This window comes from Chlorocebus sabaeus, chromosome 25 (assembly GCF_047675955.1).
Source record: "Chlorocebus sabaeus isolate Y175 chromosome 25, mChlSab1.0.hap1, whole genome shotgun sequence".
Classification (NCBI taxonomy): domain Eukaryota; kingdom Metazoa; phylum Chordata; class Mammalia; order Primates; family Cercopithecidae; genus Chlorocebus; species Chlorocebus sabaeus.
This window is the reverse complement of record NC_132928.1, coordinates 73673224-73698973: the sequence shown is the minus strand read 5'-3', so window position 1 is coordinate 73698973 and position 25750 is coordinate 73673224. Positions and strand designations below refer to the sequence as shown.

The window sequence follows — 25750 nt, the reverse complement described above, 5'->3', positions numbered from 1 at the left end:
ATGGTCTCGATCTCCTGACCTCGTGATCCACCCGTCTCGGCCTCCCAAAGTGCTGGGATTACAGGCTTGAGCCACCGCGCCCGGCCGTAGCCCTTCTTATTTAGGCTACTTGTAAGTCAGGAATTCCTAATACTGACCTGGCTCTGTGGGGAAAATTCTACCTTAATTTCTGAAATCATAATTTTGAATGGTGACTGTTAGTTGCAAAACAACATATTTAAGCAGAGAAATAAAGGCGGAGCATTTTGTTGACCACTTAACAACTTACAAGATGCAGGCATCTAGGGAGCTTAATCTTGACAGTATCAAAATATTTAATTTTTAAAATTATCCTTTTCTCGTAGAAATCTCTCTAAACCTATAGCTGTTCAGTATAAAGAAAAAGAAGATCGTTATGTGGACACATACAAGGTAGCTTTTGTTTTTACTCATTCTTTATTAAATGAAAAATTGTGTTTTGTTTTACAGACTTGTGTTTTACCTAATTTTAAATTTATACTACTGATTTTTTACTTTCTTGTACTAGGATTGACGGGCAGCTAGAAATCATTATGTGAAATGAAATATCATCTTCTATCCTGATTTTCTGAGAACACTTCGCCCAGAAAAAGGATACATTTATTTTGGCACAAATTGAAAACCAATAACTCATTGTTTATTCAAGTATACAGTAGTCACATTCCTTATAAAAATCACAAAGATTTCCAGGGACCTGCTGTCCATATCCCCTAGTGTTATTTATATAATAGTGTTAATATTTTTATAATGTACCATAACCATTAGTCATATTCAGGAAATTATTTGTTGGTTTATTAAACAAAAATTTATCAGATTTTAACATTTTAAAAAGAAAATGAATTACCTTTTTCTGTGAAGTTAACATTAATGAAATTCTATTGGAAATTCAAATAAATGCAATAGCTACACATTATATTCTACACAGGAGTATCAAGACAGGAGCAACTGAAACACTTTTCTCATATTCATCACATTATTTTATGCCACAGTTCCTGAAACGTCCCTCTAAGCATCTTATGACTGTCACTACTTGATTCTTGAGCAGTTGAAAATGCGTCATTGCTGTGGGAATCAAGAAGTAACTCTTAATTCACTGTACCTGACTTTGTTATCAGAATCAGACAGAAGCTATGGGAGACAAGAATAGTGACAGATATTAAATGTTTGGTTGAACTTCCTACTTTATGATGGGAAGACAGGAGTAGTGAGAAATCACCATATTCCTTTTTTTTTTTTAATCTCTGGTAACTGCACTGTAAAACAGACTTAAAATGTTATATTATTACCAATAATGTGACATAGTTTTTACATTTCTATTGCATTTCTATTTCTAGAGAAGCAGTTCTCTAAACAACATAGCATTACATCTTGAAACTCTTTTGAAATGAAGACATCTCTAGTGACAGAAGCACCTCTCATTTGTTGGGTGCTTGATCAGCTTAGACATTATGAGCCATTAGTTAGGAGGTGGAGTGCTCAAAGTTGGGTAGGTTTCCTATGAGGAGATGAAAGAGTGAATGTGGAGATGGGAAATGCTTCCAAGTGTTTAGGTCTTAGTGAGGCACCAAGGAGAAGACTCCCAGACACTCAAGGAGGCTGAAGTCTCTGGGGCAAGAGTGGGAGGGCCAGCCGTGGAGAATGGCCTCAAAGGGGTAGTAGAGGAGAGAGTAAAAACCATCCAGCACTTTTCTAGTGTTGCCTGGAGCCCACAATCACGAATTCTCTGTATTCACTGTTTCTTTCAGTACTTGGAGGAAGAGTACCGCAAAGGAGCCAGGGAAGATGACCCCATGCCTCCCGTGCAGCCCTATCACTATGGCTCCCACTATTCCAACAGCGGGACTGTGCTTCACTTCCTGGTCAGGATGCCTCCTTTCACTAAAATGTTTTTAGCCTATCAAGGTAAGAATTTTTTTAATAACTGCGTAAAAATCATGTTGAGTCATCAGGAAGAAAACAAACAAACAAACAAAAAACTTAGGACTGACTTTCTAAGAACTATTGAGTCTAATCAAACTACAGGAAAAAGAATTCTATTTATTCCTTCCCCAAAATTCTCCTCAAAAAATCTGTAGTAAGCCAAATCATCTTGCTAATGCCTCAAATTTTAGCTTCAAATTAAATGTCTAAGTTTATAAAAATGCAATTCACTTTTTAAAAATTAAGATATAATTCACAAACCATGAAATTCACCCTTTTAAAGTTTATGCAGTTCACTTTTTAAAGACATTCTACCTAATACTTATTTCAAATCCAGTAAGTTACCTTTGGAGCCTATGTACATTATTGTAGTTTATTACAAAGGCAAGTACATTATTGAGGTTTATTCTAACTAGTTAATAAAAGAGGCACACTGGCAACTTCACTGTGGTAGCTTTCTAGTTAATAATCTTCTACCTCAGCATTTTAAGTGACAGACTGGAGGCCTGAACATGACTTAGATAAGAGTGAATTTATATTTTTATGCAAGTTGGGACACACTCACCTGTAGTTTCTCATGAGAACTAATAGAATTAGTTCTATAGCTCTTTCTCGTGGAATCCAGAATACTTTGAGGAATCATTATCTATTCTTTCACTCAACCATTCTTGAACTACTTCATGCCTTTTACTCATGTACAACCTATTGGAGGAATGAATTTGTATTCACTCTTATTGGTCTACAGAAGGGGCTTTCCTGTGTTTGTCTCTCTGTAAGTAAACAGAACAAATGTTCTATATGACAGCTGTTCAAATATTTGAAAATTGTTGGCCTGTCCCCTTTCTCTCTCTGCCTTGTTTTTCCCCTGGCTAATTATCCTTGGTTAATTTGACAGCAGATTGAGGGCCTCATGGATGCATGGTCCTATCCCAGCTGCTGCAAGGAATACCAAAAAATAAATAGGACAGTTTTGTACTAAATAACGTGTTTTTAAAACCAGTGTTTAAGCCATCCTTGTTTGCTGTGGTTTCCAAGCCTGTCACTATTCTGAAGATCTTTCTGGACATGTTCTGATTTGTGAATGCTCTTGACGAAAAGAAAAAGGCAGTCAAAATAAAAAAGAATAATTCAGATGTGCTTGCGCCCCTACAGTGTTTAACAGAACTGTTACCTCTCTCCATCCAAGACTACATTTCATTTAATGTAGCCCAAGAATCCATTAATATAAAACTACCAATCAACTAAAATTTATCAATATTTTTATTCATGTTACTATTATGAATGTATTCATATATAATATGTTTTCTTCATTATGTATTTATGAATATATTTTGTTTAAAACCTAGGACTACCTCAGTCTCCATTCACTTTCATCTTATTAGTTTCAAGTGATATCTCTCGGCTTTTGAATTTATTTCTTTGCTTTGGTTTAGTACAGGGATTCTCCACCTTGGCACTGTAGTCATTTCGAGCTGCATAATTTGTTTGTCATGGGAGCTGCTCTGTGCATTGTAGGACATTTAGCAGTACCCCTGGTATCTCCCTACTAGTGCCAGTGGTACCACCACTGCCCACACCCCATCCCCCCAGTTGTGAGAATCAGAAATGTTGCCAGACATTGCCAAATAAACCCTGGAGGGCAAAAGTGCTACTGGTTGAGAACGACAGGTTTAATATATGCATATTCTAGATAATAGGAATTTGTAGTAGTACTGTTTAATAAAATGTAGGAAAATACAGAGAATCTTAAAATCTGAACAGAACCTACCCGATGTGCTTCTCTTGTTCCATATTTTTTTAGTCTTAACTCTAGTTACTTTGACCTCACCATAGCATTACAAAATTACCTTAATTTTTCTGTTTAGTTTTTTTGTTTGTTTTTGAGAATTACCTTAATTTTTCTGAATTCCATTTTGATTGATAACTTTTTCTACAGAGTTAGTAGGTATTTCTTTAAATGGCCTTCCTTACTTTCTGAGAAAAAGTAAATGTTCCTAAACCTTATTTCTTCCCAGATTTTATTTAGTGGCCAGCCAATGCCAACTGACTCAACAGAATAGATGAGAAAGTAATACAAGTGACAGAAGATGTTGCTCAGCAGAGCAACTAAGAAACCCGATGCTGCGATGTGTTTGTGGCAGTCTCCAAATGAAAAGATGTGTTCAAATTTCAGCACGTTCACAGGCGTTTTAGATGATGCAATATGGTTCCTAAGAAACATGTAAACTGCTACTGTTTTCAGGGGCCAGCTTTTGGATATCATTTAATATTCTAGGCCTTTCTCTATGGCTAGAAAGTCTGATCATTGTTGGCAGAAAAGAGAGTCCAAACTTAATTCTTGATTATTAATAGTCTACCCTGGGGAAAAAAATGAACAAAAGAGTGACTATGCTTAGTTTTATTTTCATTCATAGGAAAGTTTACTCAATTCTTTAGCTCAGAGTTAGAACACCCAAAAAACAATGCACCGTAACATATGCCAACCCCCGCCCCCTACTGGGAAAAAAAAAAAAGAAAACAAAGAAAGGAGAAAAAGTAGTCTTAACAATTCAAAGTGAAGGAATCATTTTGCTCCCTGATGGGGAAAAAACTGTTTACCTACTTGAACTTCAATTTTCCTTCTTCATTATTCATTCATTCAATAAGCCAACCATTATTGAGTACCCATTATGTGCAAGGTGTGGATGATATCCCAGGGCCCTGTTTTTGTGGAACTTTCATTCTACTTTGATAGATAGATGATAGTTCAACAAATAAATGATATAAACTAATCTAATTATATGTATTACAAAAGCATAGAACAGATGAAAAATATAATATCTCAAGTTTATAGAAATATTTATTTTCAAGAACATGAATAACTTCTTTTAAACTATGGGCAAACAAACTGAGCATTATTTTAATCTTTTTGAAATAGCAAAAGTAAATTAATTATGATAGGCCTCAAATAGAATTAGGTCTTTGTGTCTTAATTGTATTATTTGTATTTTTTCATAGATCAAAGTTTTGACATTCCAGACAGAACTTTTCATTCTACGAATACAACTTGGCGACTCTCATCTTTTGAATCTATGACTGACGTGAAAGAACTTATTCCAGAGTTCTTCTATCTTCCAGAGTTCCTAGTTAACCGTGAAGGTATAGCAATAAATTATTTCTTATTTATATTTCTGAAGGCTTGTGGTTATTTTGTAATTTTCCAAAAATAGCTTTTTTAAGTCCTAAAAATTTGAGTCCCCAAATAAGAGAAAATGTTTTTTATTAAGTATATAATTCTATTTTCAAATAAGCTTGAGAATTTTAAGTATTTTATAGGATTAAATATGTTTGGAAAACTGTAACTTTTAACTATTAAAATTATTTGTAAATATGTATTTTTATTTTATTATAGAAATTACTTTATTCTTTTTTCTGAATACAAAAGTTATAATGTGCTAATTACTTTAAAATTAAGAGGTATGACTTTATTGAAAGCAAAATGTAAATTAACTGAAATCTCAATTATTTTATGAGGAATGACCAAAATAAAAATAAAATACTCTGCCCAGAATTATCTAATAACCAAAAGGAATACTGGAGTATAAAATTAAATTTTCTATGATGCCAACCAACAGTCTTGGCTGCCAACCTTAGCTATTCTTAAATAGAAGAGCAGCTAACCCTTTAAGGGATGTCTTTCGGTCATTTCTTACATTACTTAATTCTGTAATTTTATGTGATCCTTAAGAGCATATGAAACTGAGCTTTAAGAAGTTGGTGTTGGGCAAATTATGTTAGAATTTTGTTGTATAGTATCTGTGTCTCTGAGGTTGTTTGATTGATTATTGAATCATCAGTAGATTCATGCCACCCTGGAGCTTGTTTCACAGTGTTGCTCAAGTGAGAAATGCCTCAGTCAAACATCAGCACCTGCAATTTGGGGTGCCTGCCTTGAAGCTTTTCATTTAGGAGTCCTGTTTAAATCTACTCCTTGTTTTTTCTGTCCATAGTCTCTTATATGTATGTTCTAGCTATCTATGGCTGTATAACAAATAATCTCAACACTTAGTGGCTTGAAACAATAATAAATTTATTATCAATCATGGATAATAAAATTATTTTTTATTGGTCAGAAATAAAAAAATAGGTCAGAAATTCAGAAACAGCTCAGCCAGGTGGTTTTAGCTCAGGTCTCTCATGCTGTTGCCTTCAGGTTTCTGGAGGTGGAACAGGCAGAGGATGAAGCCTTAGGTAGCTGGAGCACATCACCCTCTCTTCATGCAGTGTTAGTGCTTTTTCATGTGGTCTCTCTGTGTGGGCTAGTTTTGGGCTTCCCCACAGCACGGCAGCCCTGAATGTCCTACTTGGCAACTGAGGGTTCCAAAGACAAGTGTTCCAAGAGGGAGACGAACAGAGGCTGCATGGCCTTTTCCAGCCTGTTCTTAGCAGCCACGCAGCGTCACTTCCACTGTATTCTTCCTATTCGTTGAGGCACTCACAAGTGCCTTCCCAGATTCAAAAGAAAGGAAGATAGACTTTGCCTTGTGATGGAGAATAGCAAGATTCTGGAAGGGCATGCAAGACAGGAAATGCTGTTATAGCCATTTTTGGAAAATACAATTTTCTACAGCGTGTATCACATCATTTCCTATCAGTGTTCCTCTGGGACTCTCATACGTCAGTTGTCTGCTTTGGGTCAGGAGTGTCTGCCTCTGTGATGTTCCCTCGGAACACCTGAAAGTTGGGAAAGCTTGAGTTTATACAAATACCCTGTTATGCACCCCATCCCCAGCCCGTTCCCAGGTGCCTCATTCACTGTTAAATAAGTTCCTGCTGCTGCCTCTCCTGAAGCCACACACATGGAGTTCTGCAGGTGCTCAGCCAGTCCATCCTAAATCAACCGTGCAGCTCCTCCGTACGATGACTGCTGAGCTTTCTGAGATGCTCCCATCCCCATCCCATGTGAACTTATATACGCCCTTGATTTATATTCCATATCATATCATTTCAAAATACTTCCCAAGTATTTTGGTGAAGAGCCTTCTGTTTTTCCAAGATCAAAACTTAATTTTATATGGAGCTTAATCAGCTTTTAAAAGGTCCTTTTAAATTGGTATTATGTTGTGGTGTTCAGCAAACTGGAAAATGTAGCACAAAAAGCCATTTCTGTTTAAAGGTAATATTTCCTTTAGGATAATTTTTTTAAATAAGCACTTCTGAGATTTTTGTTTATACTAGCAGACTGATGAGACAATTAGATATTAGCTCATTTACATCACAGAAGAACCCTCTTATTTCCTGTGTTGGGATAGTTTTGTTATCTACAGGAATGCTTAGTAGAAAGGAAGTCAGAACAGACCTATAGACTTATAAAATTAATAGACTGTGGCAATTCATTCTAAGAATGTATATACTTTATATTGGTTGAGTTTTTAAACTATAGAATACTAATATATTTAGTAAATATTTACTAAATATAATCTTAAATTTATTAAAATGTTAATAGTTCAGAAATGCTTCTACAAAGCCTTAATTTGATTCTAATCAGGTTTACAATTGAATAGATATTTAAGTACTTTAATGCCCTTGAAGAAGTGAATAGTGAGAATATTGGAATTAGTAGGCAATGGTTTTCTGCTTTTCTTCAATATGTTATAAAGTGGTAGAAAGATAAAGTTGAAAGATCTCAAATTTAATTATGATAGCATTAGCTCACATAACCCTATTAGTAGGTAAGTAAGTAGATGAGCAGTGGTGTTTCTTATTTAAAATGTAAATCCTCCTTCCTATTCCCTTTTTCGGTTGTAGCACACAAACAGCCATTTTTGTGAACTCTTAAGAACTGCACTGTGACTGAATGAAACCTGCTTTGGGGAAGTTGAATATTAATATTAATCTTCTCTTTTAGGTTTTGATTTTGGTGTGCGTCAGAATGGTGAACGGGTTAATCACGTCAACCTTCCGCCTTGGGCACGTAATGATCCTCGTCTTTTTATCCTCATCCATCGGCAGGCTCTAGAGTCTGACTACGTGTCCCAGAACATCTGTCAGTGGATTGACTTGGTGTTTGGTTATAAGCAAAAGGGGAAGGCTTCTGTTCAAGCAATCAATGTTTTTCATCCTGCTGTAAGTGACTCTTTTAAAATAATCTGTATTTATATAAGATAGAACCTGAATATTTTAAGGTTAGTTGTTTGACTGTTCCTTCAAAACACCCAAGTTACCAAAGAGAATTGGTAGTAGCATTAAACCATCACCTAAGATTTTTCAGGTTTTATATTTCCTCTCATTAAAAACAAGATACTATCTTTTTCAGAGGTTCCCCAAAACCATCCCCAGGTTTGATGATTCACTAGGTGGATTTGAGGATTCAGCATATAGTCATCCTTCTAGTTCAGGTTTATTACAGTAAATGATACAAAGTAGAATCAGCGTGGGGCAAAGTCTGGGAGAAACCAGGCACAAACATCCAAGAATCTACCCCTGGTAAAGCACAAAGAGCATACTCAACCTCCTCCAGCAACGAGTCATGATGACACATGTGATATGTTGTCTGCCAGGGAATCTCATTAGAGACTCAGTGTACGAGATTTTTATTGAGGTTGGCAATGTAGGCATCCTCTGCCTCGCACATACTGAAATTCCAGCCTCTCAGAAGGAAAGCAGTTGTTCTGTATAAACCGTGTTGTTTGTACAGTTTAGGCACAGTAAGTCACTCTTACCAATTAGGGAATGGTAGGACCTCTCCTGAAATTCGAGTTCCCAGACAACAGCCAAGGGCCAACTTTGCAAGCAGGCCTTTCCAGAGATAGCAGTCAATCTTGCTATGTTAACTCTTTTCTGCACACTATCCTACATACATGGTCTACTTTAAAATGGCACAAGTACAGAAAAAGTACTTGTACTTTGTTAGAAAAATGTATAAAATACAGACTAGCAACAGGGAGAAATTTTAAAGTCCACTTTAATATCACCATCCAGAGATAAATAGTAAAAGCAACTTTAGACTTCTTTCTATAGATATGTATCATTCCATTTATATAATAATAATATTAGTGCTATTTGGTAACCTTTTCTTCTCCCTAAATAAGATAATCTTAAATTTATTCAAGTCATTAGGTATCATTCTACATTATTTTTAATGGCTTCTTAGTATAGGTAGAGTGTTCTTAATCCAAAAATCCAGAATTCAAAGTGCTTCAAAATCAGAAACTTTTTGAGTGCCAACATGATAATCAAAGGAAATGCTCATTGGACCATATCAGATTTCAGATTTTTGGATTAAGAATACTGAACTGCTAAGTAAATAATGCTAATATTCCAAACCCCCCCCCCCAAAAAAAACCCTGAAATCCAAAACAATTCTGGTTCCAAATGTTTGTATAAGGGATACTCAACATACATTCTCAAGTATAGCTATAGAATAATTTATTTAGCAGTCTTCTATTGTTGGATATTTAGTTAGGATTTGTTTGCTATTAAAATTAATATTTCTATGGTTATTTTTAGGTACATCTTTACTTCCTTAAGATAAATTCCTAGAAGTAGAATTGTTACATTTTATTTATTTATTTATTTATTTATTTATTTATTTATTTTTGAGATGGAGTCTTGCTCTGTCACCCAGGCTAGAGTGCGGTAGTGTGATCTCAGCTCACTGCAACCTCTGCCTCTCAGGTTCAAGCAATTCTCCTGCCTCAGCCTCCCAAGTGGTTGGGATTACAGGCGCCCACCACCACGCCTGGCTAATTTTTGTATTTTTAGTGAGACAGGGTTTCACCATCTTGGCCAGGCTGACCTCGTGATTCACCACCTCGGCCTCCCAAAGTGCTGAGATTACAGGCGTGAGCCACCATGCCCGGCCTACGTTTTCAAGTATACTTTTTGAGGTTGTTGGGTAGACTAACTTTAGAAAAAATAATCTTACCTCTTCAGGAAACATTTATTTTGCTAGTCTCTGGGGATGCAAAAGTAAATAAGACTCAAAGAGGGTGAAGGGGGTTAGGAGGAAAGCCAACTTTCCTTTCCAAGGTAGATGGGCCTGCCTGAATGTAGTGGAGACTCCAAATGCGGCCGCTGAAAGGAAATCCCTTGAGGAGTGGGAGGTGAAAAAGCAGATTCTGAAAAGAAAGATACTTCCTTTCAAAAGGAAATATCTAAAGGACCTCCCCACTAACTGTAATTTTCTGTGTTGATTGTAACAAATCTACAAGAGTTTATAACAAATATAGGTAAAATGCATACACAGAACCTACAGTAGACCACTCCGTATCTGAGCGTTTTTAGGCCAGTAGTTCATTCCCCAAAAGTAGCTTTAAAATAAAAAGCTCATTAGTTTATTTTGTTCCATAATTATTTTGAGTACATCCGAAGTCATGTAAAATTAAATTTCTTAAGAAACTTATAATCTAGGAAAGAGAATAAGATAGGTTTCCTGATTATTCTAATAGAAGATCAATGCTATGGAAAAGTTCATTCTAAAAAAGGAGAATAATGTAGTTTGGTGAATAACAACTTCACATATAATATTAATATATAAGGGAGGAAAAACACCTTCTTTTCCTCAGGTTAACTGGAGTCTGCAAGATAACAAAAACAAAGAAAAACAAGAAACCAGATTAATAAGAGCAAATCATATAAATTTATTTAATGAAAGTTTTATGTGGCACGGGAAGCTTCACATGGAAATAAGACCCCAAGTAGTCTTTGGAATTTTATTTTGGCATTTATAGAAATGTTATGTCTAGATATGTAATGAAAGCCACTACGACTGATTAAATATTATACTAAAAGCTAAGCCATCCAAGTGGATATGTACGAAATATAGCTGATCTATACTCAATTACTGATCACCAGCTTTAGAAATAAAGAAGTAAATGCACATTGCTCTCCATCTGACTCTACAGGATAATGACACTAAGAAATAATATTCTTCTTGGCCAGGCGCGGTGGCTCGTGCCTGTAATCCCAGCACTTTGGGAGGCCAAGGTGGGTGGATTGCCTAAGGTCAGGAGTTCGAGACCAGCCTGGCTAACATGATGAAACCCCATCTTTACTGAAACTACAAAAAAATTAGCTGGGCGTGGTGGCACACGCCTGTAGTCCCAGCTACTCGGGAGACTGAGGCAGAAGAACCGCTTCAACCCGGGAGGCGGAGGTTGCAGTGAGCCAAGATCGTGCCATTGCACTCCAGCCTGGGCGACAGAGCGAGACTCCATCTCAAACAAATAAATAAATAAGAAAAAATATCCTTCTTAGTGCAAAAATTTTATTAGTACAATAATACCCTTTACATTTAAGAGCTTTGAATTTTCGTTGCTGCTCTTTTGGTTTTATCTACAATATTTATTAGAACCTAAATAATGCTCTCTTTATCTACCAGCATTGTATTTTAACTTCATTTTTGCCTCTTCCTATATATTGCTTTGGACAAGCAACTTCTTCAGTAATTTAATATCAAGTCTTATATGATATTCTCAGGTCTTAAATTAAAAACTGATTTTATAAACATACCTAATTATAACCAGTCAAGATACATTGTTTTTGTTCATCTATTCAGAAGCATTGATACTTCTGATCTCAGTGAGACCATGCGTGATTGTTAACCTGAACAAAAGCATTTTTTCCATAACCTAGAATATAAAACAAAGTGTTGTTTTTCCCTTTGGTGTTATATTATTGCCAAGTCTTTCTTTTTACTACATATGTCTTGTTCCTTTATTCTTTCACTCTGCAGACATATTTTGGAATGGATGTCTCTGCAGTTGAAGATCCGGTTCAGAGAAGAGCGCTAGAAACCATGATAAAAACCTATGGGCAGACTCCCCGTCAGCTGTTCCACACAGCCCATGTGAGCAGACCTGGAGCCAAGCTCAATATTGAAGGAGAGCTTCCAGCTGCTGTGGGGTTGCTAGTGCAGTTTGCTTTCAGGGAGACCCGAGAACAAGTCAAAGAAATCACCTATCCGGTATGTCATTTGGATTTCAATTGAATGCAGATGATGCCAGGCACTCTCCCAGGTGCCAGGGATACAGTAAGGAATAGCATGGTCCTGTCCTAAAGCTGTGTGCCAGTCAGTGCAAGACAGGTGCAGCAGCGAAAGCAGAATCCTGTGCGAGGTAAATGCTGTGTTAGCGATATGAGACAGTGCTTTGGGGAGCTCAGAGGAAAGAAGAATTGTTTGTTTCAGACAGTAACCTCCCTCAGAAAGCAGAGAGAATGGTTATTCCCAGGGAAAGCCTCCCAGGGCAGTGACGTAATAGGATTTTGCAAACAAGAAAAGAAGGGCTAGCGAATAGTTTGAGCATTGGTATGCCAGTGTACACTTACCATCCACAATCAAAAGGATTGACTAGTGATGCGGATGTTTTGGTTTATACTTAAGGGGGAACTTTACATATTTCTTTGGCCTCCCCAGGTTGTAATGATAAATAGTACTGCGTCCAAAAATAGGAAGTAGGTATAATTTTTACTTCAAAATAGAAAAATCAAGCAAGCAAGCCTTAAAGCTAAAGTGGATTTTAATCTTCAACTAAATTCTTCATATAAAAACAGCATAAGATAGTAGAATGTGAATTGTAAACACTATAAGGGTTTGCAGAAGGAAATCACAGAAAATGAAAAGGTAAGGGAAAAAAGTTGTAAAGAACCTTAAAGATGAAATAACTCAGTGTATCTCAAAGTGCAGTAATCTGTGACCTATTTTAAGGGGAAAAGGTTTTTACACACCTACACCTTGTTTGACTATTATTCCTTATAATAATATTACTTTATGTAAGACAGAACACTGGATATAAATTATTTGTGCTTATAGCTCACATATGTCAAATGTTCACATTAAATACAAACAAAACTTATTCCACCAGTGAAATTCAATGTTAAAGCATTAATATGGTAGACAGTGTTGTTTTGCTAAAACTAAATTGTGAGTGTTGAGTTTCATAATAGAAAACTACATTTTTTGTTTTCTGTTTTTGAAGCTTCACAAATCACTTTAGTCACTGTAATTACCAGCATCACTATTTTTAACTACGATCTGTCACTTGATTGATCGATTGATTGAGACGAGTCTTGCTCTGTCACCCAGGCTGGAGTGCAGTGGCACAATCTCAGCTCACTGCAACCTCCGCCTCCCAGGTTCAAACAGTTCTCCTGCCTCAGCCTCCTGAGTATCTGGGATTACAGGTGCCCGCCACCACACCCAGCTAATTTTTGTATTTTTAGTAGAGATGGAGTTTCACCATATCGGCCAGGCTGGTCTCGAACTCCTGGCCTCGTGGTCCGCCTGCCTCGGCCTCCCAAAGTGCTAGGATTATAGATGTGAGCCACCACACCCAGCCCAATCTGTCACTTTAACATGTCAACATAATTTTACAATATATCCCTGAAAATTAATAAATGCCATTTAATTTACTACTATACTTACTGCTCATTAGCTGTTAAAGTTGGATCTGAGCAGTATGGCTGCTTGCAGTGGGAACATGGTACCAACCTACTTCATTCCCACCTCAGGACCTTTGTGATGACTGTTTCCTTCACCTGGAATAACCACTCCCCAGGTATATCCCCAGTTTGCTCCCTCATCTCATTCAAGTCTCTGCTCAGACATCTCTTCCTCGGAGTCTTCCCTGACCCCCATTTAAATGCTTTCCATAAGCTCTGATTATATCTAAGTCTAATTATGTCTCAAACAGGTGTTCCGTCATCCTCAGACCCCATCCCCTTCTTTGTTTTTGTGTATAGCACTTCCATCACCTGACATATTGTATATGTATTAGTTTATTTATTTGTCTATACTCCCATCCCAAATAGAATGTAACTCCATAAACACAAGGACTTTGTCTGTTCTTGTTCATCACTGTGTCCCCAGTTCCTAGGAAGGTGCTGGGCATATAATAGACACTCACTATTTTTTAAATTAATGTCTTCTCTGATGCAAGTTCTTTAAGGTTTGGTTTGCTGCACTTCTGTGTGATGTGTAATGACATTTGTGCCACTGCTTTTCTTTATTTCAACCACGGTGAAACCTTCCACACCATACTGCTTCTTGACTCCTTGGGCTTTCACTTGACATCTACACAAAATGCAAACACAAGCCTTGAAACCAAGCAACAGTACTCATTTATACGGGGGTCATCTGGATGACCCAGATATGCCTGTGTGAACTTCAGTTCACCATTGAAGTTCAAAACAATCAGAGCTGTATAAAAAGCATTTCAACAAAGCACTCCTCTTTAAATATTCTATGAGAAGTGGCTGTTCATATCCTTTTTCTACTTTTTCATGAGGTCGTTTGTTTTTTTCTTGTAAATTTGTGCAAGTTCCTCGTAGACTCTGGGTATTAGACCTTTGTCAGATGGGTAGATTGCAAATATTTTCTCCCATTCTGTAGGTTGCGTGTTCACTCTGATAGTAGTTTATTTTGACGTGCAGAAGCTGTTTAGTTTAATTAGATCCCAGTTGTCAGTTTTAGCTCTTGTTGCAATTGCTTTTGACCTTTTCTTCATGAAATCTTTGCCCATGTCCTGAATGGTATTGCCTAGATTTTCTTCTAAGGTTTTTATGGTTTGGGGTTTTACATTTGTCTTTAATTAATCTTGAGTTAATTTTTGCATAAGGTGTAAGAAAGAGGTCCAGTTTCAGTTTTCTGCATATGGCTAGCCAGTTTTCCCAGCACCACTTATTAAATAGGGAATCCTTTCCCCATTGCTTGTTCTTTATCAGGTTTGTTGAAGATCAGATGGTTGTAGATGTGTGGTGTTATTTCTGAAGTCTCTGTTCTATTCCATTGGTCTATATGTCTGCGTTGGTACCAGTATCATACTGTTTTGGTTACTGTTGAAAAAGAAGGTCAAGATCACTGACCATTAGAGAAATGCAAATCAAAACCACAATGAGATACCATCTCACACCAGTCAGAATGACGATTATTAAAAAGTCAAGAAACAGTAGATGCTGGTGAGGCTGTGGAGAAATAGGAATGCTTTTACACCATTGGTGGGAATGTAAATTAGTTCAACCCTTGTGGAAGGCAGTGTGGCGATTCTTCAAGGATCTAGAACCAGAAGTACTATTTGACCCAGCAGTCCCATTACTGGGACTCAAAGGAAGGTACTCAAAGGAATAAATCATTCTACTTTAAAGACACATGCACATGTATGGTTTATTGTAGCACTATTTACTATAGCAAAGACATGGAACCAACACAAATACCCATCAATGATAGACTAGATAAAGAAAATGTATACTATGAAATACTATGCAGCCATAAAAAAGAATGAGATCATGTAATTTGCAGGGACATGGATGAAGCTGGGAGCCATCATCCTCAGCAAACTAACACAAGAACAGAAAACCAGACACCGCCTGTTCTCACTCATAAGTGGGAGTTGAACAATGAGAACACATGGACACAGGGAGGGGAAAAACACACACTGGGGCCATATAGGAGGGTTGGTGGGGAGGGGAGGGAGAGCATCAGGACAAATAGCTAATATATGCAGGGCTTAAAACCTAGATGACAGGTTGATAGGTGCAGCAAACCACCATGGCACATGTATACCTATGTAACAAACCTGCACATTCTGCACATGTATCCCACAACTTAAAAAATAATACTGATAATAATGATAATAAATATACTATGATATAAAATAGTTGCCATTGTATCTTTCTGTGTCATTGAAAAACTAGAAGTTTAAACTCTGCAACTCATATAAAAGTAATTTCCTGGCAGGGAACTGTGAATGATAAATGATAACTATAAAATTTAACACACAAATTTTTCTCGACTTTAATATTGATAGATTTGTATCCCACAGGGGAGCCACAAAAAAACACTGATAGACAAAATTTTAGAAGCTTGTTTTTAAAATGCCTGATCCTAACCTCTCTGTTCCCACATGAGCATTCCTGAAACTCTTAAGCTTTTCCAGAGATATTCATTTTTTAGACCACTATGATATCATTTAAAACTGTATATTAACATGTCCCCTAAATAGTCTGACAGAATTATTAGAGCTCCTAAACAGGAATGATTTTTTTTAAAAGATAGTATATAGGTCAGTGATGCCTTTTTTTTCATTTATTTGGAAAATGACATAAGCAAGTTTCACTAAAAAATCTTAGGTTTTTTACAGAAATGACTGAAAATTGCTTAATATATTATTTTTATTTTATGTAGCATTTCCTCTGAAGAGTTGAAAGTAAAATAATGGGTTAAACTCTTAAATGTCTAAAAGGAGGGAATCCATTAAAAAAAAAGTTCAGTAGAGGATAAAACAGTCATAACAAGAACAAAAAGAATAGAACTATTGGGGGAAACTCTTTAAAAGGGCATCATGTCTTTTCTTCTTGATTTTGAAACTTTTTAATAATTGTTTTTGCTTGAAGTCAAGGAAACCTTTTCATTACTGTTCATGGGCAGCCACATGGGTATCTCTCTAGAGTCTTCACTCACCTTTCTTTCCCCAAATCCTCTTGTTCCTCAAGCTCTACCTTTTATTTTTCACTGACAATTCTTTCTCATCTCTTTTATTCTCTAGTACTGGCTAGAGATTCTCTAATCCTCTCAATATGTTCCATAGATAAACACTTCCCCTTTCACTCATCACATATCTATTTGAGTTGAGAACCTGCTATGTCCAGGCACAAAGATGAATCAGAGGTGTCCCCTCTCTTCAAGGAACTCATAGCTGAGTGAGGTTTCCTGTGCTACATGTGGTCTTGATGTCTATTGCCATATGTACATATGGCTTGTCATACTACCAAATTACAGTCTTCCAGTAAGTATCAACTTTAGTTTAGGTATTTCAACTAGAAATAAGAAATATACTAAGTTTTTTTCTCTGCTCAAATTTCAAGGAATTTTGAATTATTAACCACATATTTTCATGCAAATTAGGCCATAACCACAGAGTAAAACTCAAATAAGGAACACATATTTCTATATGCTAAGTATGGGAAGTAAAAAATATGAGTAAAATAATTCTTGCCCTTACAGACCTTACAATCCATATTACTTTCTCTTACTTTGTTTAGCGCTTAAATTAGAAATAATGCTATACTTACTACCTTTTAAAAAGCCATACTTTTTATTTGTCTTGGTTTTAGAGTCCTTTGTCATGGATAAAAGGCTTGAAATGGGGGGAATACGTGGGTTCCCCCAGTGCTCCAGTACCTGTGGTCTGCTTCAGCCAGCCCCACGGAGAAAGATTTGGCTCTCTCCAGGCTCTGCCCACCAGAGCAATCTGTGGTTTGTCACGAAATTTCTGTCTTCTGATGACATATAGCAAGGAACAAGGTAAAATAAAATGTAATGAAGATCATTCTGGATATATCTTTCATGAGATTTGAGTATTTCTAGCTCATCTGTGCTGCTACTTTGAGTCCTTGGTGGAAAAAACTCAGCTCAAATTTGTGGTTATTTAGTACAAAGTGGGAATGAAAACATACTACGTGAAAAAACTGAGAGTTAAATGCAGTGCCATTTGAAATGAGAGGAGGAACTTGAAGGGAACAAGAATAAATGGTTATGTTCACAAAATGAAGGTGTTATCAATTTGACAGAAATGTACACTTTGAGGCTGTGGAGCCCCAGAATAGACAGACATATTTGACCGACAAATCTACCACCTCAGAAGATATAGTCATGGGTTTAAGCAACAAACACAAGGATGTCAAGATAACCTTGAAAATAGGTTTTTTTTTCATGTGTATATCAGTAGTTTATTGTTTTTATTTTTATTTTTTAAATTTTTTTTATTTTTTATTATACTTTAAGTTCTAGGGTACATGTGCACAACGTTCAGGTTTGTTATATATGTTTAAAACACGTATTCCTGAAAACCAATCCTTTTCTGACTCCCCACATACTGACTCACTAAAAGCAACATGTGGGAAAGTGCTGTACAGTAGAGGCCTCTTCATGTTTCTAAATGTCAACTAGACACTGGAAAACTAGGGATATTTTGCATTTGAGCAGTCCCTCAGCCATTCCAAATTAACCATTTCACTAGAAACAAAAGAACTCTTCCTACTTGCTAGGCATGGATGTGGGGCACCAAACTGAATGACCTAGGGCACTCATTTGTTTCTATCAGGTTATTTGCAGACTTGCCTAAAAGCCAGTGTGTGGACTAGATGCCATTAGCAGCCAGCACTGCTGACAATTACCATTATCTGCTGTGCACTGTGCTCCTTGGGAGCCGTATATAGCCTTCCACCCGAACTGCAATACAAAGGGGCCAGCACCCAGAGAAAACATCATCCTCATACATTATTGTATTGAAATTAGGTATGCTAGCTGGGCCGTAGTTCTTTTAGGCTCACTCTTATCTCTGTCATGAAATGAATGATTGTGTTTATAGTTGTTAGAAATAAGAGAGGATACATACCATTTTATCTACGTTTGGTGAGTTAATAGGATAAGGTAGATCTGTTTAATCATAATTATTGTGATATCAATGGTTTATTCTTACTAGTATGTTACAATTATGAGGTAATTTATAAGTAATTTACTAATAATACCAAAGTACCAACATGGGTGAATTATTTACCTTTAAAAAATTAGAGTACAGTAAAATTTCTCTCTGTTGAGCAAAAGAGAAAGACCGGGTATTATCACTTAGCATTATGGGACTTAAACATGTCAGACATATTCTAAGCCTATCTTCTTTGTGCCACTACAGTCATGAACCCTTAGTGTGCCCCTAATAGCTACGTTCATTCAAATTACACTTAATTTCCTCGCACAATGTATTTGGAATTTGTCAGAACCTGGGTATGTCCAGAGCAGTAGTGTAATAGAACAGTTTCCCCCGTGGCCCCGACAGTCACAGTTCCTGAGTTTTACATCCTTGCCCAGCTGCTTACTAGCTATGTGGCCTTGGGGAAGTTAACTTTGTGCTTTGCAAATTCTGGCTTTTGATCTATAAAGCAGGAATAACAAAATAATTTACCTCACAGGGTACTTTTCTGTAAGGATTCAATACAATGATGTGTGAGGATGATGAGCACAGTGCCTGGTTCATTCTAAGTGCTTAATAAATGTTTATTGGTCTGTAAACACCCTAGGATCTGGAAGGGGTCAGTGTTTACTAGATACACCCAACACTAGACCGAGCAAGGAACAGTCCACATAGACATTCTAGAGAGGCACTGACTGAACAGTGGAGCTTACAGATGAAAGTTAGGTCACTTGTTAACACAAGAGACACACTGCATCAGTATCTCTGGCGCTTGAGTCCGAGCTTATACGCGCTGAAAATCAATTTTAGATTCAATTTTAGTAGATCCTATTTAAGATACACTGTCTTAGTAGGTAAAGGAGAAGTTTCTTTTTTGAAAGAAAAAAAAAAAAAAGATGATGCCTCTTGTGGTTACTGGAATGAGAAACCTTGGTTTATGGAGCACTTGCTGCATGCCAGGCATTATGGTAGGTTTTGAGAGGACTCAAGACTCATGTGGTTCCTTTCCCTAGCAGCTTATATTTAGAGCAGTTTCTGTTTAGTGAGTAGATTCCAATTCCTTTGTTGCAAAATGTTGTCAACATTTCTTATTTTACTCAACAAAACAAAAAGCTGTGAATTGCCTATTTTCAATATGCTATTGATTCATTCAAGAAATATTTATTTGTTATACTCATCTACATACTGGGTATTCTACTGGAATAAAGAAAGCATATTCTGTTTCCTTTAGGAACTTAAAACATTGCAAGTTTCAAGGGCAGTACCATTTACAGCATCTATGCTGCATTTAGCTATATCCAGCATACCAACAAAGCATAGATAGTTAATGGTACTGGGAAATGATATCAAAATTTCCAAATTTTTATGCCAAGAGAACATAATACTGTGTTGTAAAAGAGAGAGAGGGCTGGGTGCAGTGGCTGAAGCCTGTAATCCCAGCGTTTTGGGAGGCCAAGGCAGGCAGATCACTTGAGGTCAGGAGTTTGAGACCAGCCTGGCCAACATGGTGAAACCCTGTCTCTACTAAAAATACAAAAAAATTTAGCTGGGCGTGGTGGCGAGCGCCTGTAGTTCCAGCTGCTGGGGAGGCTGAGGTACAAGAATCACTTGAACCCAGGAGGCAGAGGTTGCAGTGAGCCGAGATTGCACCACTGCACTCCAGCCTGGGTGACAGAGTGAGACTCTGTGTCAAAAAAAAGAGAGAGAGAGAGAGAAGAACAGAGCCTCCTTGAATGAAGGTCTGCCATACACAGTCCTGCAGTTGACAGGATTAAATGATCCCTTCTCAGGGTAGGTGTTGCTTCCACTCTAGCAGTAGTGTCTTCCTGCTACTAGCAGTTGTCTATCCTGGGTATCTAGAAAGTTAAATAGTATCTAGTTCATATTTATTTTTAAAAGAAAAGGTGTCTCAGAACATGAATAGAGTAAGCTTGACTATCATTGTCTTTTATAATAATTTCTTAACAGAAATTTTAGTTCTGAATCAAATAAATCCCAGACAAAACAACACAAGTGAAAAAATGTAATCCCACCCTCAGAATCCTGTTAGCATTAAAGGAATAAAACTAAAAAATTGTTCCATTTTAGAGATATAAAGATGGTTTTGCACCAAATGATATGTTCTGCTATGTAAACTTCACCCTTTAATCTGCCAGTTTGGGGCTTTCATGTAACAAGGGAGCAGTAACAATCTGATGCTTTTCTTTCTCCTTCTCCTTGAGGTGTGAGAAGCATGAACAGTACGGACATTCAGTGGTCAGCCATCCTGAGCTGGGGATATGCTGATAATATTTTAAGGTTGAAGAGTAAACAAAGTGAGCCTCCAGTAAACTTCATTCAAAGTTCACAACAGTACCAGGTAAACATTTTTATTTTTATTTTTATTTTTGGAGACGGAGTCTTGCTCTGTCGCCCAGGCTGGAGTGCAGTGGTGCATCTCGGCTCACTGCAAACTCCGCCTCCTGGGTTCACGCCATTCTCCTGCCTCAGCCTCCCGGGTAGCTGAGCCTACAGGCACCCGCCACCATGCCCAGCTGATTTTTTGTATATTTTTAGTAGAGTCGGGGTTTCACTTTATTAGCCAGGATGGTCTCGATCTCCTGACCTCATCACCTGCCCACCTTGGCCTCCCAAAGTGTTGGGATTACAGCTGTGAGCCACTGTGCCTGGTCAACATTTTTTTTTTTTTTTTTTTAATTTTAGACAGAGTGTTGCTCTGTTGCCCAGGCTAGAGTGCAATAGCACAATCTCAGCTGACTGCAACCTCTGCCTCCCAGGCTCAAGTGATCCTCCTCCCTCAACTTCCCAAGTAGCTAGGACTACAGGTGCGTGCCACCAAGCCTGGATTATGTTTATTTTATCTGTGGAGATAGGGTTTCTCCATGTTGTCCAGGCTGGCCTCAAACTCCTGGGCTCAAATGATTCACCCGCCTTGGCCTCCCAAAGTGCTGGGATTACAGGTGTGAGCCACTGTGCCTGGCTTTTGTAAATGTTTTTGTGGAATCTTTATAATAGTTAAATACAATGCATAAAAATAAGTCAGACTGGCCGGGCACAGTGGCTCACGCCTGTAATCCCAGCACTTTGGGAGGCCGAGGCGGGCAGATCACCTGAGGTCAGGAGTTCAAGACCAGCCTGGCCAACATGGGGAAACCCCTTCTCTACTAAAAATACAAAAAAAAAATTAGCCATGCGTGGTGGCGCATTCCTGTAATCCCAGCTACTCGGGAGGCTGGGGCAGGAGAATCACTTGAACCCAGGAGGCAGAGGTTGCAGTGAGCCAAGATCATGCCATAGCATTCCAGTCTGGGCAACAAGAGCGAGACTCCGTCTCAAAAAAAAAAAAAAAAAAAAAACACTGATAGCAGCTAGCCTGGTTGGTTGGTTGGTTGGTTGGTTTTGAGATGAAGTCTCACTCCATCACCCAGGCTGGAGTGCAGTGGTGTGATCTGCGCTCACTTTAACCTCTGCCTCCCAGATTCAAGCGATTCTCTTGCCTCAGCCTCCCAAGTAGCTGGGACTACAGGCATGTGCCACCACGCTTGGCTAATTTTTGTATTTTTAGTAGGGACGGGGTTTCACCACATTAGCCAGGTTGGTCTCAAACTCCTGATCTCAGGTTAATCTCCCGCCTCAGCCTCCCAAAGTGCTGGGATTACATGCGTGAGCCACTGTGCCCAGCCAAGCAGCCAGTTTTTAATATCCTGCAACTTGTCCAGTCAAGAAGCTGATGTTAAGCTGGGCGTAGTGGCTCACACCTGTAATCCTAGCGCTTTGGGAGGCCAAGGCGGGCAGATCATCTGAGGTCAGGAGTTTGAGACCAGCCTGGCCAATATGGTGAAACCCCATCTCTACTGAAAAATACAAAAATTAGCCATGCGTGGTGGTGGGCACCTGTAAATCCCAGCTACTCGGGAGGCTGGGGCAGTCACTTGAACCTGGGAGGCAGAGGTTGCAATGAGCTGAGATCGTGCCATAGCATTCCAGCCTCGGCAACAAGAGCAAAACTCCGTCTCAAAAAAAAAAAAAAAAAGAGAAGCTGATGTTTATAGTACTTACAGACTTCCTAACTACCACTATTTGTGTCCCCCAAATTTGTTTTCTACCCATTTTCTCATTGAGAGAGTATTATCATAATCTCCTACTCAACATCAGTAAAGGGCATAGTGTTTGAACCAAATCAGCATTGCCTTCTTCTCAGTGTTCACTCACCTTTGTCATTAAGTCATTTTCTGTAACCATAGTGCCATCTTTTATACCTGATTTTTCCTAAATGGACTGAATATTCAGGCATCATGATCATTGGGCCTATAGCCCTGTGATCTTTGTTAGTGTCCCAGCTTTGTTATATACTAACTACAGCCTTTGACTAGTAACTTAACCTCTCCAAACTCGAGTTTCTTTCCTCCTCATTACAACCAAGATAATAGTACTCACACTGCTTTCTCAGAAAGCTGCTGTAAAGTGTTTCCAGTGTTTGTGAAAGAAACTTGTAAACTGTAGAATACCGTGTAAATATGCAGTACTGCTGCTGAACTGTTACCGACTCTTAATTGTATGGACAGCCTTCTTTTTTGACTCTCTTTCCATGGGAAGTTCTCTTACCATCCTCTGATTTCCATTACCTACATAACACCTGCTGCCTTATCATCTGTCCTAAAATGTATCCCATTACCTGAGCTCTTTAGAAATGGAGGAAGCTACTTAGGGGAATTTTTAGCAGTGAAAGCAAGAGGAGCAGTGACTTGTTTGCATAACCCTCAATATCCCTGACCAAAATATCGCCACCATTTGTTCTATAGCTTACCAGGAAACTGACAGAAGTAAGAATAAAGAGACAGTGAAAAACACTTTACTAGGAACTTTAATAAGATTTTTTTTTTTTTTAGTTTTGAAACGTATCAGGCTGCATTAATCAGAGCCTTTTTATGCAGATAGAAATATATATATGCAAACACAAACAAGTTATAACCATAAATCATGGCAAAGCTGGTAATAAAACTAAATTGGAAATGAATCTACAAAATAAATGAAAACACAAAAACGTATTATAGAATCAGTATGTCCCTTACTGCACCCTTTTTGGGATTATTGTAAATTGGGAAAAACAGAGAAATATGTACAGTAGGAGTTAGATATACAATACATTCTACCTGTCAAAATACACTGATATAAATTCGTGAGCAGATTTATTGCTGTCATCAATAATCTGGATTTACAAACATCTTGACTTTCCAATGAAAAGTGAAGAAAAATAAATGAAATCATCATCAGTATTAACTGAATGTTTTCAATGCAATGTTAAAGATACAAGCTTTCAATCAAATTCTTTCCACGTTTAATTACTAGGCATTCCTTCTATTTAAGAGTTGGGTACTGTTACATTAGATTGATGTGTTGGGAAGAGAGGACAAAGATAGACAGATAACTTTGAAGAAGCTTTCCAATTCACTAATATATTTTCACCAGTGCAAAGACAAGCATTTAGTCAAATTGTTTTTGCCAAGTAAATTGACTATTAGTTTAGCAGATCCAAAGCTTGAATAAAGTTGTTTAAAATTCTTATTTTTATTTTTTCTAGCTTTATTGGAATATAATTGACAAATGAAATTGTATATATTTAAGGTATACAGTGTGATGTTTTAATATATGTATACATACATTGTGAAATGATTACTACGGTCAGGCTAATTAACACATCCATCACCTCACATAGTTAGCATTTTTATGTGTGTGATGAGAATATTTAAGATCCACTATCTTAGCAAATTTCAAGAATACAACACAGGGTGGGGGTCAGCTGGTGTGGAAAAGAGGACCTGTCAGGCCACACGGAAAATTAACTCAAACCTGAATGGTGCCTCTGTGGTTAGGACTGAGGGATTTTGTACCAAAGGCATAATCCCATCTTTTACATTCACATTTATCTTTCTTTCTTCTCCTGCTTAACAATCTTTAGAACTATTAGAAGCAATCCCTCTATTTATATGTACCCTGTTTCCCCACCAAAGACATAAAATGAGGAAAATAAAAGCAAAAAGCAAATAAATGTGTGAAGTATACACACATTCACACTCAAGCTTGGATTTAATCAATCCTGAATCATTGTGTTAAATTTATCTAAATATATATACATATATGCACATACATCTACACACAGGCGCGTATACACATTATAATATATTTTAATTGGGAAACAACATTTAGACATTTGGCTCAGAGTTACAGAATATTATTATATCTGACACGTTTAACTGTTTCAAGAAATGTTTACCTAACATTTTTGAGATTAAAAAAAATAGTTGTCAGAAAAGTAGAAGTATTTTTCATTCTTTTAAAACATGATAATCTTTGATTTGTCCTTTTTCAAAGGTTACTAGTTGTGCTTGGGTGCCTGACAGTTGCCAGCTGTTTACTGGAAGCAAATGCGGTGTCGTCACAGCCTACACAAACAGATTTACAAGCAGCACGGTAGGTTCTGGGCTTTCTGTATGGGTAGTATGGGACTTTGTCAATGAAGGGAAGAAAACCTTTATGAAGTATAATTCATTTTGCATAAGATTAACTTAAAATGTTTATATCTTAATCTTCTCCCTACATTCAGTCTTAAAAATCTTTAGGGTTTATTAGAATCATGAAAAATATTGAAAACAATTGTAGTAGTCCTATTTTTTTTCAGAGACAGTTATGATCTGTTTTGTATTTAGGCTTTTAAATGACATTTGGTGCTTACCTGTATTTGCGATATCAACCTGAATGCTTAGGAGTATACTGTAAGAGTCTATCAGTTTGAAAGCTTAGAAACCCTAATGTCCAACATTCCCATACCCTCTGGGTAAACTAAATGGCAGCAAAATCTAAGTAGTCTGTCTGGATTTGTACCACTTACTGGAAGAAATTGTATTATTTTTTAGCCATTCACTGAACTCCCAGGATTTTACAGTTGAATCATAAAACAGGGAAGAAAATAAGACAGATTATGCAATGCTTCTTTTAATTTACTGTTTTTGGGGGATTGTTTTGTTTTGTTTTTGTTTGTTTTTTGAGACAGAGCCTCCCTCTGTTGCCTAAGCTGGAATGCAATGGCACAATCTCGGCTCACTGCAACCTCCGCCTCCCGGGCTCAATCAATTCTCGTGTCTCAGCCTCCCAAGTAGCTAGGACTACAGGCATGCGCCACCACGCCCGGCCAATTTTTATAATTTTAGTAGAGATGGGGTTTTGCCATGTTGGCCAGGCTGGTCTTGAACTCCTGGCTTCAAGTGATCCTCCCGCCTCGGCCTCCCAAAGTGGTGGGATTATAGGCATGAGCCGTCATGCCCAGCCTGATTTGTTTCTTCAATCTGCCTGTGGTGCAGTTGAGGATA

General features: G+C 37.5%; 1 protein-coding gene across 8 annotated transcripts in view; it reads left to right on the top strand.

Annotated features, from left to right (window-relative positions):
* Positions 1–25750, top strand: part of LYST (lysosomal trafficking regulator) — a 226267-nt gene that overhangs the window by 175742 nt on the left and 24775 nt on the right. For all 8 annotated transcript variants that reach the window (XM_037986053.2, XM_007989866.3, XM_007989871.3 and 5 more), the window contains 8 exons: positions 345–411; positions 1764–1920; positions 4936–5076; positions 7826–8043; positions 11654–11884; positions 17029–17218; positions 20606–20742; positions 24756–24854. In XM_037986053.2, the coding sequence (XP_037841981.2) occupies positions 345–411; positions 1764–1920; positions 4936–5076; positions 7826–8043; positions 11654–11884; positions 17029–17218; positions 20606–20742; positions 24756–24854 (1240 nt within the window). The remainder of the gene's footprint in view (positions 1–344; positions 412–1763; positions 1921–4935; positions 5077–7825; positions 8044–11653; positions 11885–17028; positions 17219–20605; positions 20743–24755; positions 24855–25750) is intronic.